Source organism: Zalophus californianus, chromosome 16 (genome assembly GCF_009762305.2).
Source record: "Zalophus californianus isolate mZalCal1 chromosome 16, mZalCal1.pri.v2, whole genome shotgun sequence".
NCBI classification, from domain to species: Eukaryota; Metazoa; Chordata; class Mammalia; order Carnivora; family Otariidae; genus Zalophus; species Zalophus californianus.
Window position 1 is genome coordinate 184,507 of NC_045610.1, and position 14,428 is coordinate 198,934.

The 14,428-nt window shown below is 54.1% G+C and overlaps 1 protein-coding gene across 3 annotated transcripts in view; it reads right to left on the minus strand.

Annotated features, from left to right (window-relative positions):
• Positions 1–18: 18 nt before the first annotated feature.
• The window catches only part of ANKFY1 (ankyrin repeat and FYVE domain containing 1), an 86,917-nt gene continuing 72,507 nt past the window's right edge, over positions 19–14,428 (minus strand). For all 3 annotated transcript variants that reach the window (XM_027624834.2, XM_027624836.2, XM_027624835.2), the window contains exons 18-25: positions 14,198–14,398; positions 12,573–12,749; positions 8,370–8,517; positions 7,826–7,916; positions 6,662–6,786; positions 5,078–5,224; positions 3,771–3,861; positions 19–3,364 (exon numbers count right to left, since the gene is read on the minus strand). In XM_027624834.2, the coding sequence (XP_027480635.2) occupies positions 3,232–3,364; positions 3,771–3,861; positions 5,078–5,224; positions 6,662–6,786; positions 7,826–7,916; positions 8,370–8,517; positions 12,573–12,749; positions 14,198–14,398 (1,113 nt within the window). In that variant the 3' untranslated portion in view covers positions 19–3,231. The remainder of the gene's footprint in view (positions 3,365–3,770; positions 3,862–5,077; positions 5,225–6,661; positions 6,787–7,825; positions 7,917–8,369; positions 8,518–12,572; positions 12,750–14,197; positions 14,399–14,428) is intronic.

The window sequence follows — 14,428 nt, forward strand, 5'->3', positions numbered from 1 at the left end:
CGCCGTCCCGCACTGAGCACCGCCCTGGACGGCTCGGAAGCCCAAGCGATCCACCCGCACGTGCGCCTTCAGTTCCTGCCCCGCTGCCGCCCTGCCCCCGGTCTCACACAGCTGCCCCAAAAGGACAGGCCACGAAGTCGAGCAGTCCAGTTGTGTTGTGTGCGACGGGTTAGCGTGTGATTTATACCACAAAGGGACCGTACGGGCAGCAATCCTCCAGAGAAAGTCATTAAGGCATCCGTGACGACTTCAGGGAACTCACTGAGTGCTCCTATCTTGTCAAGCCGCCAGCTCTTCACGGACTACTTTATTAAATTACAACGAGAATGTGGCTTCCACGCCCCCCCCTCTTCTGCGGCTGGCATGAGCAGTCCCAGCACTGCAAGAAGACTTGTCAGGAGCTCCTTCGGTGCCCGTCGTGACAGCGTCTCACCTGCGCACTATCACCTGTCACCTGGGGGCTTGGTGCACCTTTCGGGTCTAAGCATCACCCAGCCCCTCCCGAGGCTTTCCCTCCACTTCACGCCCAAGGATAAGATCAGCGCAGAATCGTTCAGTGGCACAGGCGGGGGCCGCGAGCGGAGCGGGGGCGAACCCGCCGGCACGCTGGGCTCCGTGCAGGCATGGCCACAAGGGACCCGGGGCTGAGGTAGAGGGCTAGCGGGCACGGGGACCCCACTGCTGGAGAGAGCACGGCAGGCGAGCCTCGGCCAAACCGCGGACTGGGGCGGGCAAGCGCGCAGGCAGCAAACTGCAGAGGCAACACACGTTGATACATCATGTGGCGAGACACCACTACAGTCACCGAGAACTAGAAAGTCCTAAGTGGAGGCACTTGAGTTGGGTGGGGTATTCCCGCGTTGGGGGATCGCAGCAAGTCAGCCGCTGGGTGCACACGCAGCGCGTGCAAGAGACTGCTGGAGGATGCCGTCCAGTGGGCCTGGCGATGAGCAGGAGGCAGGTAGGGCTAACGCAGTGTAACAACGTTCACGGTGCACACACTGTGTTTCAGAAAGTTTATTCTTCCCGCTGTACTCCTCACAACTGGTGACTCCCTGAATAAAACCGAGATTCCACCACTAGTATTTAAGCTATGGATTAAACTGTAAGGAGAACAACCCTGCAATTCTACAGCACGTTGAGTGCCAGGAAGAGTGGTGCCGGGGGGGTGGGGTCCCACAGGCAGCTGCATGCAGCCCAGCGAGCACCCCCGTGGCCCCGGAGACCCCCCGAGGCTGTGGAAAGGTGCCCTGTCTACATGTACGAGGCCGCAGCCTGAAGCTGGCGCAGAACTCACAAAATGCTCCCCTGTTCCGTGGCTGCTCGGTACCACAGCCATCCCTGGACTCTGTGAAGAAACAGAAGCTGGACTCGACATATTTTAAACAGGCCTTTTAAGATTTTTAAGTGCAATTAGAGGCAAGATTGTTACTAAAATTGGTAATGGCAGGGCAGGAGCAAGACCGTCAGCCTCATCCCTGATGGACTTCCCATCCTCCACTCTCCACCATGAACATGGAAAGAGCGAGTATAAAAGTACCAACTGCCTCGATTCACATCTGAAGCATAATTATCTCACCTTCCAACTACAGAACCAGGCCACCTCACGAAGCCCTACTTCCTTGTGGCCCCGTTCAGGCACCAGAAAATGGAAGCTGACCACAGGCCTCACGTAGGCGAGTGTCTGCCAAGACCAGCTGTTCCTCTGTAAAAAGTCTATAGGAAATGTGTCACAGACTTAGGGGACTGGGGAACTCTTCTAATTAATTTTTTCTTTTAAACATTGTGCACAAGCTCATATTAACATAGAAAGCTTATATATCTCATGAATCACAGAAATATTAAAAAGTAGCACTCTGGTTTATCAGCTCATTTTACACACACATTTAGGCAACAAAATGTATAAATCTATAGCAACAGAGAGAACATACTACTACCCAAAAAAATATTTAGTCCCTTTACACATATACCCATACTTCATTAATGCAAAAACAATGTAGTGGTTTTTAAATGTCTAAAAAATCAGCATTACAATCGAGACTGTTAATCTCTGAGAATAACTCATGAACACACATGTTTATCTCAGAGTTTCTTTCTTTAAAGCAGTGCTAGGAGTTTCTCTTTAAATGTACATTTTTTAAAAAACTGGCCAAACCTTCAAAGGAGACGTTTAGCGCCACAGGGTTAGCATACGCACTAGCAGCGACTAGGGCCAGGAAGCTCTGGAGCCTCATTCCGCAGACGAGCCAGCGTGTTCCCAACCGGCTTGGACCTGCTGGGCGGGGCACGCCGCTGGGAACTCGGGGTTCCTGCACCTGCCGGCCTGAGGCTGCACGATCCCCTCCCCACCGCTGGGCCCGGGTGACACTCTTGCTCCCAGGGACGCTCTGCAGCTCCGTGTGCACTGAGGTCCCATCAGAGCCGATCATTAGAATCACTAACGCGTGGATGTGTGAGGCTATTTCTGAATATGGATTTTTAAATCGGAATCACCCACAATGCAGCTGTATAAAAAGTGCAGCGCAAACAGCACCTCCACCACCCCGGTGGCAGAGTGAGGCCTCTGCGGGCAGGACACAGCCAAATGAGAGAACGAGACGCCGCACTCCTGAACCCAGGAGCATCAAGACAGGTAAAGCTTTCAGTTGTTAAGGCCACGATTTTTCAGCTCTCATCTTTGAACCCTGTTTAGAAAGATTTCACCTTTTTTAAAGGGGCAGCTCACTAAAAATCTCAGCTTAGGTTTAAAAAAAAAAAAAAAAAAAGACTTCGGGCAAGAGTATCCTATCATCTTTATGAAAACGCTGCGCACTGCCACTCACCAGAGCGCAGACCGCGCTCACGGAGCGGCCAGACGCCCGCCTGCCCTGCAGGGCTCTGACCGCCGGCCGCGCAGGAAGACTACGGGAACGCTCAACACGGACACTAAGCCACCGGGAGGGGAACGGTTTTCCGAGTGTCCTTGCAAGTTGCACGCGAATGGAGTCCAACCCCCGTCACAGGTGCCGCGAGGTGACACGGCTGCCCCCCCGAGTCGTCCAGGGACCTCAATCCCAGTCGGACACACGGACAACCCACCGGATCCTCGAAATGGGGTCAATCGCACCGTGGTCCTCAATCGTTCAGTCTGTTCCGCAGGAAGACGGGCCGGCCAACCCCTGCTCTGGGTGGGTCAGGCTGGTGAGCAGAACAGCTGCTGGGGAGGTGACCGGGGTGTGGCCGGGGGGCTCCCTAAGAGACCCCCCCCAGAGTCAGTACATCAAAGCAAATGTTGCAAACTCGCACGGGCTTGTTCAGATCAAACTTTATAATAGGAATCTCCTTGGTCGAGCATTTATGGCAAAGAAGGCGTCCGCAGTGGCGGCTGTGGAAGCAAAGCAAGGGGGTGTGAGGGGGGCCTCCAGCAGCCACGGCGGCGCCAATAGCATGTGCCTGCCACCCACCAACACATGTCCTACCGAGTCGGTGCGAACACAATTCTGGCCTGCAGGCACGTTAAAATGCTAGCGGGGAAGGCTCTTCGAGATCAAGAGCCCCTCAGCAACTGCCTAAGAACAGGCTCATTCTGCCGGGCACAGCTCCTCGGCTCTCGGGAGCAGGGAGGCTCCCACCCTCCCCGCGCACCGCCTGCAGCGGAATCGCCCCACCTACTCAGGCTCTGCGCTGGGCCCTGGCAGGTTCACGGCATCTCACGGAGAAAGGCAGAAGCAGTGACAGGCAGAAGTGCCGTCGACCCTCTGGCGAGCAACCCCGGAACCCCAGGGCCTTACCAGTGATGTTTGCGAGTCGTGACTCCAAACTTGGCGGCACACTCGTAACAGGTGGACCCGTCGCACCACGGAGGCTCCTTGGACAGCATATCTGCAAGAACAGGCGGAGAGAACCCGTCCCCATCAGAGTGACCGTGCCAGGTGGCCTTGGGGGCCATCGCAGTGACACGTGGGCGCAAAAGCAACACGCTCTGAGCTGTCAGGGAAAGCGTCCCGGGGAGGCTCTGGAGCCCTGGCACTTGCCAGGAGGGCTGGGGCAGGAGGGGCGGTGCTCGAGGTGCTGTGACAGCACGGCATCTGTGGGGGACACGGGGGGTCAGGGGCAGCCAGACCGGGAGGCACAGTGGGAGAGACCGTCGGCTGGGAAGACTGACGGGGGCACACAGCAAGGGGCCAGTGGAGGAGGGGCAGGTCTGCGAGAGCAGGTGGCTGCACGGGGGTGGGCCAAGAATGAGCAGCAAAGGTGACGGAGGGGCCAGGTCTGTGATGTGGGCACCGGCAGAAGACACAGGAGCAGCAGAGCCGGAGCAGGTGAGGGCTTGGTGTGAGCTGTGGAGCATTCGGGCTGGGAACGATCAGCACGGACAGCAGAACCACGCCAGCCCTCTGCCACTCGGAAGTGCTCTGCCTGCGCACGCGGCCTGAGCTCACAGGGAGGGGGCAGCACGTGATCGGTCACTGCCAGCACCTTCCACACCAGTGCCAGGGTGGCGGCTCCCATTCCGAGCTCTGAGAAGGCGGCCCCTGTGCACGGCAAACAGCGCCCTGCTGTGGACCGCGCAGGGACACTGGGCAAGTCACCACGCCAATGTCACGGAGCTGCTAGGAGCCTGGGAGTGCGTGCCTCTGCCCAGACCCTGGGCTAGTAACGCCGCGCCGGTGCCACCTCGGCAGGGACGCGACAACACTGGCACATACAAGACCACCCAGAGTGCACGCTCCTCACTACAGAAGGAACAAAGGAGGGGTCAGTGGGGCAGAGCACACAGAGAGCCTGCACTGGTGGAAGGATGAAGGATGTGCAGAGAAGCTGCCGGAGGCCAAGCAAGGGTGACCTGCCCTAACGAACAGACACATTTGTGAGTTTATGGATCGCTGGTGGGATTGGGGGGCGGGGGATGGGCGGGGCCCCAAAGTGCTCTGGAAGACTGCTCACAGCCCCTCTCCCACCACGGCCCTCACAGAAAGTCCTATACGGGGCCAAGAAAACCGCGGGTGTGTTCTGGAGTTCAGAGGTCACCAGAACATCTAAACAACCCACGCCGTAACTGTGTCTGCCCTGGAGGAGCAGGAAAGTAGCCACTCACCTAACAGTCTAAACAGAAGCTGCTTGGTGGCAACCTGGTAGTTGAAGATGTTGACTCCCTGGTTATTGTTGACCCCAAGGCGAGCCCCAGAGCGGACGACGGCGCGGCACAAGTTGGCATTCCCTTTCATGTATGCCAAGAGCAGCACTGGAAAACAAAACCACAGGCAGGGCTCCTTCCCACCCGGGCCCGGCTGAGGGCAGGACAGGCCCTGACCACGTGTGTCGGCAAAGTCCCCACACACACTCTGGGGAGATGTCCACGGGGGATGCAGCTTTGCCCAGTTGAGGGCCACAAGCCCGGGGGCCACCAAGCTGCTCTGGAGCCCACCGAGCACTCTGCTCCAAGAGAAGTGAGCGGGGGCCACACGCTGAAGGGCACACTGGCACGAGCACAGGGGAACAAAGCTCTCTCGTTACACGACATAAATACATCTAAAGACCTGTGACGTGTGTACACATGGAGAGAAACATCAGCACGGGCTCATACTCCAGAAGTCCTTCCACCCCAGGGAGGCCTCTTGTGTGCAGGCACCAGCTCCATGGGCGTCCAGGCTCCCGCCAGGCCTGCTGCTGGCCCCTCGCTTCCCTCCCCATCACCCTGCATTTAAATCCTTTCACTTCATTCTCTGAACGATGCAGTTGGATGGGGGTTATTTCACATGAGGAAAGAGGCACAGAGAGGTTACAAAATTACCCAGTGTCACCACCCAGAACAGTACAGAGCCAGGCACCAGGACCCTGGCCTGTGTACTGGAAGCCTGAGGAGAAGTGCCTGCCTGCCCCTTTCCAGCTCCTGGACAGTGGCTTGCGTGGCAGCGGGTGCTGGGCCCACAGCTCACTCCTGCGGCCGGCTGCCTCGGGCTCAGGCTCATCACAACACATTCATGGGGTGAGACCAAGAACGAAGACGGAACACTTGGTCCCATGTAAGGTTCGGGATGCTTCTGGGAGACTGCACCGCTGCCAAAGGCCGAGGCGGCTCTGTTTGGCGGGAGGGAGAATGCACAGGAACAAAGCAGCAGCATGAGGCTCCGGAGCCCAGGATTGGGAACAAAGAGATGTGGGTTTCACCTCTGTTTCCCTACTTGAAAAATGGGGACACGCTATCTGCACTGCTGACGAGAATATAAATTCAAGAGCCCATCAGAAATGTGGTGACAGCTACACGAATTAACGCCATGACCGTGGGCAGCCGAGCAGCACCACGGGAGGGGCCTCAGTAAGACACCCGCCCCACTCTTATGTGTAACTGGCCACGTTTTCAAAGCCCATCAACACACATTGTAGCATTCTCCTAAAGCGTGTGCAGGGACAGACAAGGGGTTAAAGGAAGACAGAAAACACAGACAGGCAGGCATGCGGACAGGAGTATGGCTCGGGAGCTCTAGAGACGTTTCCGACATGTGTGTGTCCCAAACGAGACAGTGTGGAGCGCTGCGGCGGCACTGGCAACAGATGCTCCGAGAACCCCATCCAATGCGCCAGGTGGAGTGCCCTTCGAGGGTGGCATGTGTGCCCAGGCTCTTGTCCTTCCAGGAAGTGGGAGCCCAGTGAGACGGGACATCCGCGCAGGCTGACGTACCTGTGTTTCCTTCCGCGTCCGGTTTATCCAGAGGGTACTCAGGCATGCACTCCAGGAACAGCTCGAAGATGGTTGCTGCGTTCTCTCTGCCATACTGTCCCAGGATGTGCAGTGGCGACTGGCCTCTGACCAAGCAAGTGGGAAAAGCCGGGTTTTGGGTCAGCCACAGGCATCATGCACAAAAGATGTAATCTGAACTCTGTGATGCCGGATAAATTTAAAGACACCTAGTAGGTCACAGAAGTTTTTCCACAAAGTATTTTTCAAAAAGAAACATTCCAAGGTACCAAAGTTGCTCAAGTGCCCTAGTGGCCAGTTACTTTTTTTTTTTTTTTTAATTTTATTATGTTATGTTAGTCACCATACAATACATCATTAGTTTTTGATGTGGTGATCCACGATCCATTGTTTTCACATAACCCCCAGTGCTCCAGGCAGTACGTGCTCTTCTTAATACCCATCACTGGGCTAACCCATCCCCCACCAAAACCCTCAGTTTGTTTCTCAGAGTCCCTCGTCTCTCATGGTTCACCTCTGCCTCCAACGTTCCCCCTTCATTTTTCCCTTCCTTCTCCCGATGTCCTCCAGGCTGTTCCCGATGTTCCACAAATAAGTGAAACCATATGATAATTGACTTTCTCTGCTTGACTTATTTCACTTAGCGTAATCCCCTCCAGTCCCATCCATGTCAATGCAAATGGTGGATATTCATCCTTTCTGATGGCTGAGTAATATTCCATTGTATATATGGACCACATCTTGATCCATTCATCTGTTGAAGGGCATCTCGGCTCTTTCCACAGTTTGGCTACTGTGGACATTGCTGCTATGAACATTGGGGTTCAGGTGCCCCTTCTTTTCACATCTGTGTCTCTGGGGTAAATACCCAGGAGTGCAATTGCTGGGTCATAGGGTAGCTCTATTTTTAATTTTTTGAGGCACCGCCACACTGTTTTCCCAAGTGGCTTTACCAGCTTGCATTCCCACCAACAGTGTAAGAGGGTTCCCCTTTCTCCACAACCTCTCCAACATTTGTTGTTTCTTGTGGCCAGTTAGTTCTACAGCGTGGACTGGGGACCCCTGGAAGGCACAGTGACCGCAGCTGTGAGGGGCAGGCCAAGAGACGTGGAGCCCAGGCCTCTGCTCTGGACCACACATACTCACCGTAGATTAAAGGCTTCGGCATCCACGGTGCACTCGGTCAGGAGGACCCGGATGTTGTTGAGCCGCCCGTGCATGACAGCAAGATGAAGAGCTGGAGAGTAAACCCTCTTACTGTGCAAGCCCAGGAGCCCACACAGGAAATCTGGACTGCTCACAAACCTCCCCTGGAACGGGACGAGGCTGGAGCAGTCCCTGTCTACTCACACAGCGATCCCTTCCAGTCTTCACCACCCCCCAGGACGGAGCTGTGCATGCAGCCTCGTAAGACTGTGCTTTCTGCTTCCACAGTCACCCAGAGCGGAGACTTCATGGTTTTACCACAAATCGCTTTAGGGCTCTAGGGTTACCGTGCAGACGGAAAATTGCCCAGGAATGGTCCGTGGGAGGGCAGATGCCCAGCCCAGAGCCCTCCCTGCTATAGCTCTGCTGCTGTAACCAGCCTCCCGGAGGGGGGAGGACCAGGGTTTGGTGCACCTCCACCTCCAGACTGGGGGCACTACTGAGGGCACTCAGCATGGGGCACAGGGGGATGACTGGCGACTACCATTATTTCCATTCTCATCCAGAGCAGCGAAGTCCACTGCGTTCTCCAGGAGGACGGAGCAGATGGTGGGCAGGTCCTGCTGGGCGGCGAGATGGAGGGCAGTCTGGCGATGCTTCGTTAACTCATTCACTTTGGCTCCTGCAAGAAGCTGTGGAAGCTGATTACATGAGCAGCCTCTCCACCACAACCAGCGAAGGTCCCACTTACGGGGGCCAAGCCTGCCCGTCTCCAGGCGCACATCCGCCTGGCTGGCAACACTGGGAGCACAGGGGCCTCACACATGCTCCTGGGGAGGCATAAGCCAGCCAAACCCATCCCAAGCAGAAAGCGGCAATTATCAGTATGTGAAGAAGCCATGCCTTAGGACACAGAAACTCTACATCTAAGACTTCTGGATATAAACTACGCAGGACGACAATGACATTCACCATACTGCATAAGGGTGTCCACTGCTTACAGTAGCAAAATCAGATCACAAGAAGGGTTCAGTTATGAAAATTACAGGATGTCCAAACAATCTAATAGGTAGCCATTAAGATGATAAAGATTTGTGGTTAAAACATGGAAGGATGTCTGTGATACAGTTAAATAAAAAAAAGGCCAGTTCGAAGACAGTAGGACAGTATGATCCCGTCAGCAGAGAGAGAGAGAGAGAGAGAGATGCACGCACGCACACGCACGCTGAAGGTGTGTAAAAGCACTTATATCAAACTCCAAGGAGTCGGGGATAAAAGGGAGACACGACCTGCTTCATTACCCTTACATGCTTTACGTTTTTCCCCGATAAGCATATACTATGTTTGTATTATTTTTTGTTGCTATTAAGATTTTATTTTTAAGTAATCTCCACACCAAACATGGGGCTTGAACTCATGACCTCGAGATCAAGAGTCCCACACACCACTGACTGAGCCAGCCAGGCGCCCCTCCTACATTACTTTTTGAAAGAAAGAAATTAACCCAAAGAATTACAGGATTAAAAGCAGGCAGGACCTTTTGACAATATCCTGCCACTCATTCCTTTTCTGACAGCGTTCCAGTCTGCAGTCAGAGCCCACGGTGCCTCCCCCACAGCCTGAGGCCATCCTGGCCTCTGCGTGTGTGGACACTGCCTCTGGGAGACCAAGGCCTTGCTGAACGGCTCTGGTTCAGACCCTGCCTTCTAAGTCCCAGCCTCCCCAGACCTCTGGGCGCCCAGTGAGAGCACACACAGGTCCAGGAGGACAGAGAGGGGCATCCATGGCCACAAATGCTGCATGCGTGTGCTGGGGTTCATCGCTAACCTCAAGGTTGGTTAACTGGGGAGAGGAGGGGTAGGTCTGGGCAAAGGCACTCTTTCGAGGCGAACAGCCTCCAACATGAAGCTGCACGGCCACAGTCTGATCAGCTGTTTCTAGGGACTCCCACCACCTGTGAGGTCAGGGAGGCAGCACCTCGACCTTGAAGGGGCCATGACCCTCTAACCTGTCAAGGCTCTCAGACGGATGGACGCATGGCCTTGACTGCCTGCTACTCTGAGGCCCACCTCTGCCTCCGTGGCTGGTCCCCACACCCAGTCTGACCCCCCGCCAATCCTTCTCCAACCCAGCTCACGGAAACCGCCCTCACACCCCACCACAGAGGTAAATGCTCTCTCGCTTAACACATAACAAGTCGCCCCACACTGGGCACAGAGCTTACTCATTTAAAAAAGGAAAAAAAAAAAAGAAGGTAGGGCACCAAGCACCAGTCGAGTGCCCCACTGGCTAATTGTGCAGCATGTACTAGGGCTGATGGGACAGGGGCTGGCCAGATGACATGAAGCCTCCACACTGGACGTGCTCTCAGCTCAAACACTTGCTTGGCTTCTCCTCACCAGAAGGATAAAGGCTGCTCACAGTTCTTGGTCTGCAGTGTCACACCCTACAATCTGGTCCCTACCTGCCCCTCCAACCACATTTCCCACACTCTCCCCAAATTTCAACCAAACCTTTCTAGTGAAAGCACCCCCATGCACTTTCTAGTCTCCACACCCTTGCTCAGACCGTTCCCTGGCCTGCATGGCATTATGTCACATTGGAAAAGGCAGGCTTTGCAGTCGAACAGAAATGGCTAAAACCCCAGCCACACTACTGACTACCTCATAATCTTGGGGGAAAAGTTCTTTCTAAGCTTACATTATCTCCTTTGTAAAACGTAAAAATTTTCCTACACCTCTCTGGGTGGTTTTGAGAATTAAGAGGTGGTAAGCTCCTCGACATCAGTCTTGGCGGTGATTTTTGGATCTGACTCCAAAAGCAAAAATAAACAAATCAGGCCAGAAACTAAAAAGCTTCTGCACAGCAAAATCATCAACAAAATGAAAAGGCATGACCTACTGAATGGATGAAAATATTTGCAAATCATATATATGGTAAGGGGCTAATATCCAAAATACACAGAGAACTCATTACAACTCAATAGCAAATAAATAAAATTATTTAAAAATAGGCAGAAGGTCCTGACAGACGTTTTTCCAAAGAAGACATCCAGATGGCCAACAGACACACAAAAAGATGCTCAACATCACTCATCATCAGGGAAATGCAAATCAAAACCACGATGAGACACCACCTCACACCTGTCAGAATGGCTAAAATCAACAACACAGGGAACAGCAGGTGTTGGGAGGATGCGGAGAAAGGGGAACCTCGTGCACCGTCGGTGGGAACGCAAGCTGGTGCAGCCCCTCTGGAGAACAGTATGGAGGTTCCTCAAAATATTAGAAATAGAACTACCCTATAATCCAGTAATTTCACTACTGGGTATTTATCCACCTTAACAACCACATTAACTTTGGATAATCTGGACCTGCTTCTGGCCTCCTTGAGAGTTCTCCACAGAAAGGAGAGGGAGCCGCCTCCCAAGTCTGGGACCCCACCTTCTCCTCACACGTGCACCCACCTCACGCTGCACAGCTAGGGCCCTAACAGATGCACAGGCGGCCCGTCACCAAGGGCTGGGCCTGCAGCCCCGCCCCCTCCCACAGCCCACCCACCCCCAGGCCACCCCCAGAGCTGTGCACGTCCTGTGTTGCTGGAAAAACGCTACTCTGAAAAGCTACCTCTGCACCCCCCTGTTCACTGCAGCATTATTTACAAGTAAAACCAAGACATGGATGAGTGGATAAAAATGTGGTGTAAATACACAATGGAATATGACTCAGCCATCAAAGAAAATGAAATCCTGCCATTTATAACAAAATGGATGGAACTTGAGGGCATTAGGCTACATGAAGTCAGTCAGAGAAAGACAAATACCATATGATCCCACTTATATGCAGAATCTAAAAAACAGACAAAAAACCCAAACCCACAGATAAAGAGAATAGATTGGTGGTTTCCAGAGATGGGGTGGGGGTGTTGAAATGGGTGAAGGGGGTCAAAAGGTACAAACTTTCAGTTATGAAATATGTAAGTCCTGGGCGCCTGGGTGGCTCAGCGAGTGAAGCATCTACCTTCAGCTCAGGTCATGGTCCTGGGGTTCTGGGCTTAAGTCCCACCTCGGGCTCCCTGCTCAGCGGGGAGCCTGCTTCTCCCTCTCCCTCTGCCTGCCGCTCCCCCTGCTTGTGCTCTGTCTCTCAAATAAATAAAATCTTTAAAAAAAAAAAAAAATTAAAAAAAAAATACCATACTGCATATGTGAAAGCTGCTAAGAGTAAATCTTAAAGTCCTCATCACAAGAAAAAAATTTTTGTGACTGTGTGTGACAGATGTTAACTAGATTTATTGTGGTGATCACTTTGCACTATATACAAATACTGAAACACTGTGATGTACACCGGAAACTAATATAATGTTCTCTGTTGATTATAACTCAGTTAAAAAAAAAAGATTAATTAAAAAGAGAGCAAGCAGGTGCACACACGTGCAGCCTGAGGGCACCTGCTGCATGCCCGGTGCCGGGTGCAGACGTGGGCCTCCCTTCCCTTACAGCCGGGCCTGCCTCAGCCCCTGAATCCTGCTTTCCCTCAAGGCCTCACTCCGGCACTCGATGCACTCGCTGCCTGCTGGGTTCTCAGGACACTCTGACTACAGACATACCTGCTTTCCCAAGGACACTGGCTTAGCGCCCCAAATTCATGCTGGCCTTTCAGAAAACCTGGCAAAACACCTGTGATGAGAGCTTCTGCATGCGGCACGACCCGGGGTCCACAGTCACATGCAATGTCTCAGCGACACTTACCAAGTTGCGGACAATAATCTCCGAGCCTGCTTGGACAGCGAGGTGCAAAGGGGTCAGCTTGGAGGCATCCTGGACTCTGGAATTCACATTAGCCTGGACGCTGATCAGGAAGAGGACGCTTTCAATGTCAGAGTTCTGAACTGCCACGTGCAGAAAATTCCGGCCCTTGTTATCCACCTAAGGCAACAAGTGGGAGCCCAAACATTAGTGGGTTCCCCTTGCAAGAGCGCCTCCTTGAGCACAGGCCAGGGGCGATGGTGTCACCAACCCCCTTGGGTCCAGGAGGCTCCCAAGAACCAACACTGCATGTGCCCCCTGCAACAGACCCTCTCTGCACGTGTGCACCTGACCACGTGTGCGTGGCCCTGGCACCCTCCGGCAGCAGAAGCTGATTTGGAAAGCTGAGGGACACCCTGCGGGACAGGAAAAGGAAGGGGTGCTCGGGGGAGAAAAGTAAAGGCAAAGACTAGTCATGGAGTCCCCTGCTCTAGCTCGGACAAGCACCCGGCACCCTCACACCGCAGCTACAACACCAGCCTGACCCTGAGCAGTTTCACAAGTTTCTTCTTTTATCGAGCTACAGGATAACAACACACACCGGGGAGGGAGCCTCCAGCGCACTCTGCTCACACGCAGCAGACAAGAGCTCACTCGAACCAGACCACAGAGAAATTGTAGTTACTGGAGCCATCATGTCAGTGCGAGTGCTCGGTGAGAAGTGAGGGGGCAGCAACATGCCACACTCGCGGGCACATGCGCACACACACACGCGCACAGCATGTGCCACTGTCCAAGGTGGTGTTTCTACAAAGGACTCTGATCCACCGTGCCTGTTCCACTTGTGAGGAAACGTGAGGGGCTACCCGCTCACCAGCATGTCACAGCACCTGCACAAGGGTGAGGCAAGCACCCACAAAACTCGGTCACACGCACACACTGAAGAAAGTGGCGTGGGGTAGCCTGAGCACCCAAGCGGCGGTCTTCCCCCATGCCAGGATTTCATTTGTTCAGCTGCCAAGTTTCCACATCACTGTCATCAGTGGCTACTCAGGGATCCTGGCAGTGCTCTACAGGCCGGATGGGACCCCAGCCCCGCCACAGACCAGCTGTGGCTGGCACTTCCCGCCCAGTCCGCACCGCAGGGCAGCACTTCACCAGCCGCACTGAGCTGCTGCTGAAGAACCACAGAGAAGGAAAGCCTGCGCCTGCTACACTGGACGACAACTCCTCAGAAACTTTCTCCCCGGAGAGCTGCCCCAACATCACACCAAAAGCTCCTCCTGTTCAATTTAAATCTCTTGAAGACCTTCATTACCAAGGCAATGAGACCAAGCAAAAGCACATGACGACACCATTTGGGCATGCCACAGAATCCCTCTCCTGGGGCCTGGCCACCTCCAGCCTCCCTGTGTGGCACCACCGCGGGGCTGACACGGGCAGCCAAGTCTCACCTGGCACTGACAGTCCCTTGGAATGGCCAGACTTCAAGAAAGGGGAGAGTAATTTCAACACAAATGCCTTTATGGCTAGGAGACCTGTTTGGCTGAGGCCATCTGTTTAGTCTCCACGTAACGGGTTCCCCCGAGCTCGGGCCCTGTGCAGAATGTTGGGGGTGGGTCCCTCACCTGCTCGGCAGCCCCAGACTCTCGCTTGAGGATGGCCTCAGCTGCCCGGTTATTCTTGTAAGTCATGGCACAGGCAAAAGGGGTCAGCCCCTGTCTGTCGCGGACACTCAAGTGGATATCGGGGTGGGAGATCAGCAACTGAATGATGACGCTGTGCTGGTTGCTGATGGCCACGTGGACAGGTGCTCTTCCTTCTGCATCCTACAGGGACAAAGCACAATTTCTGTGTCC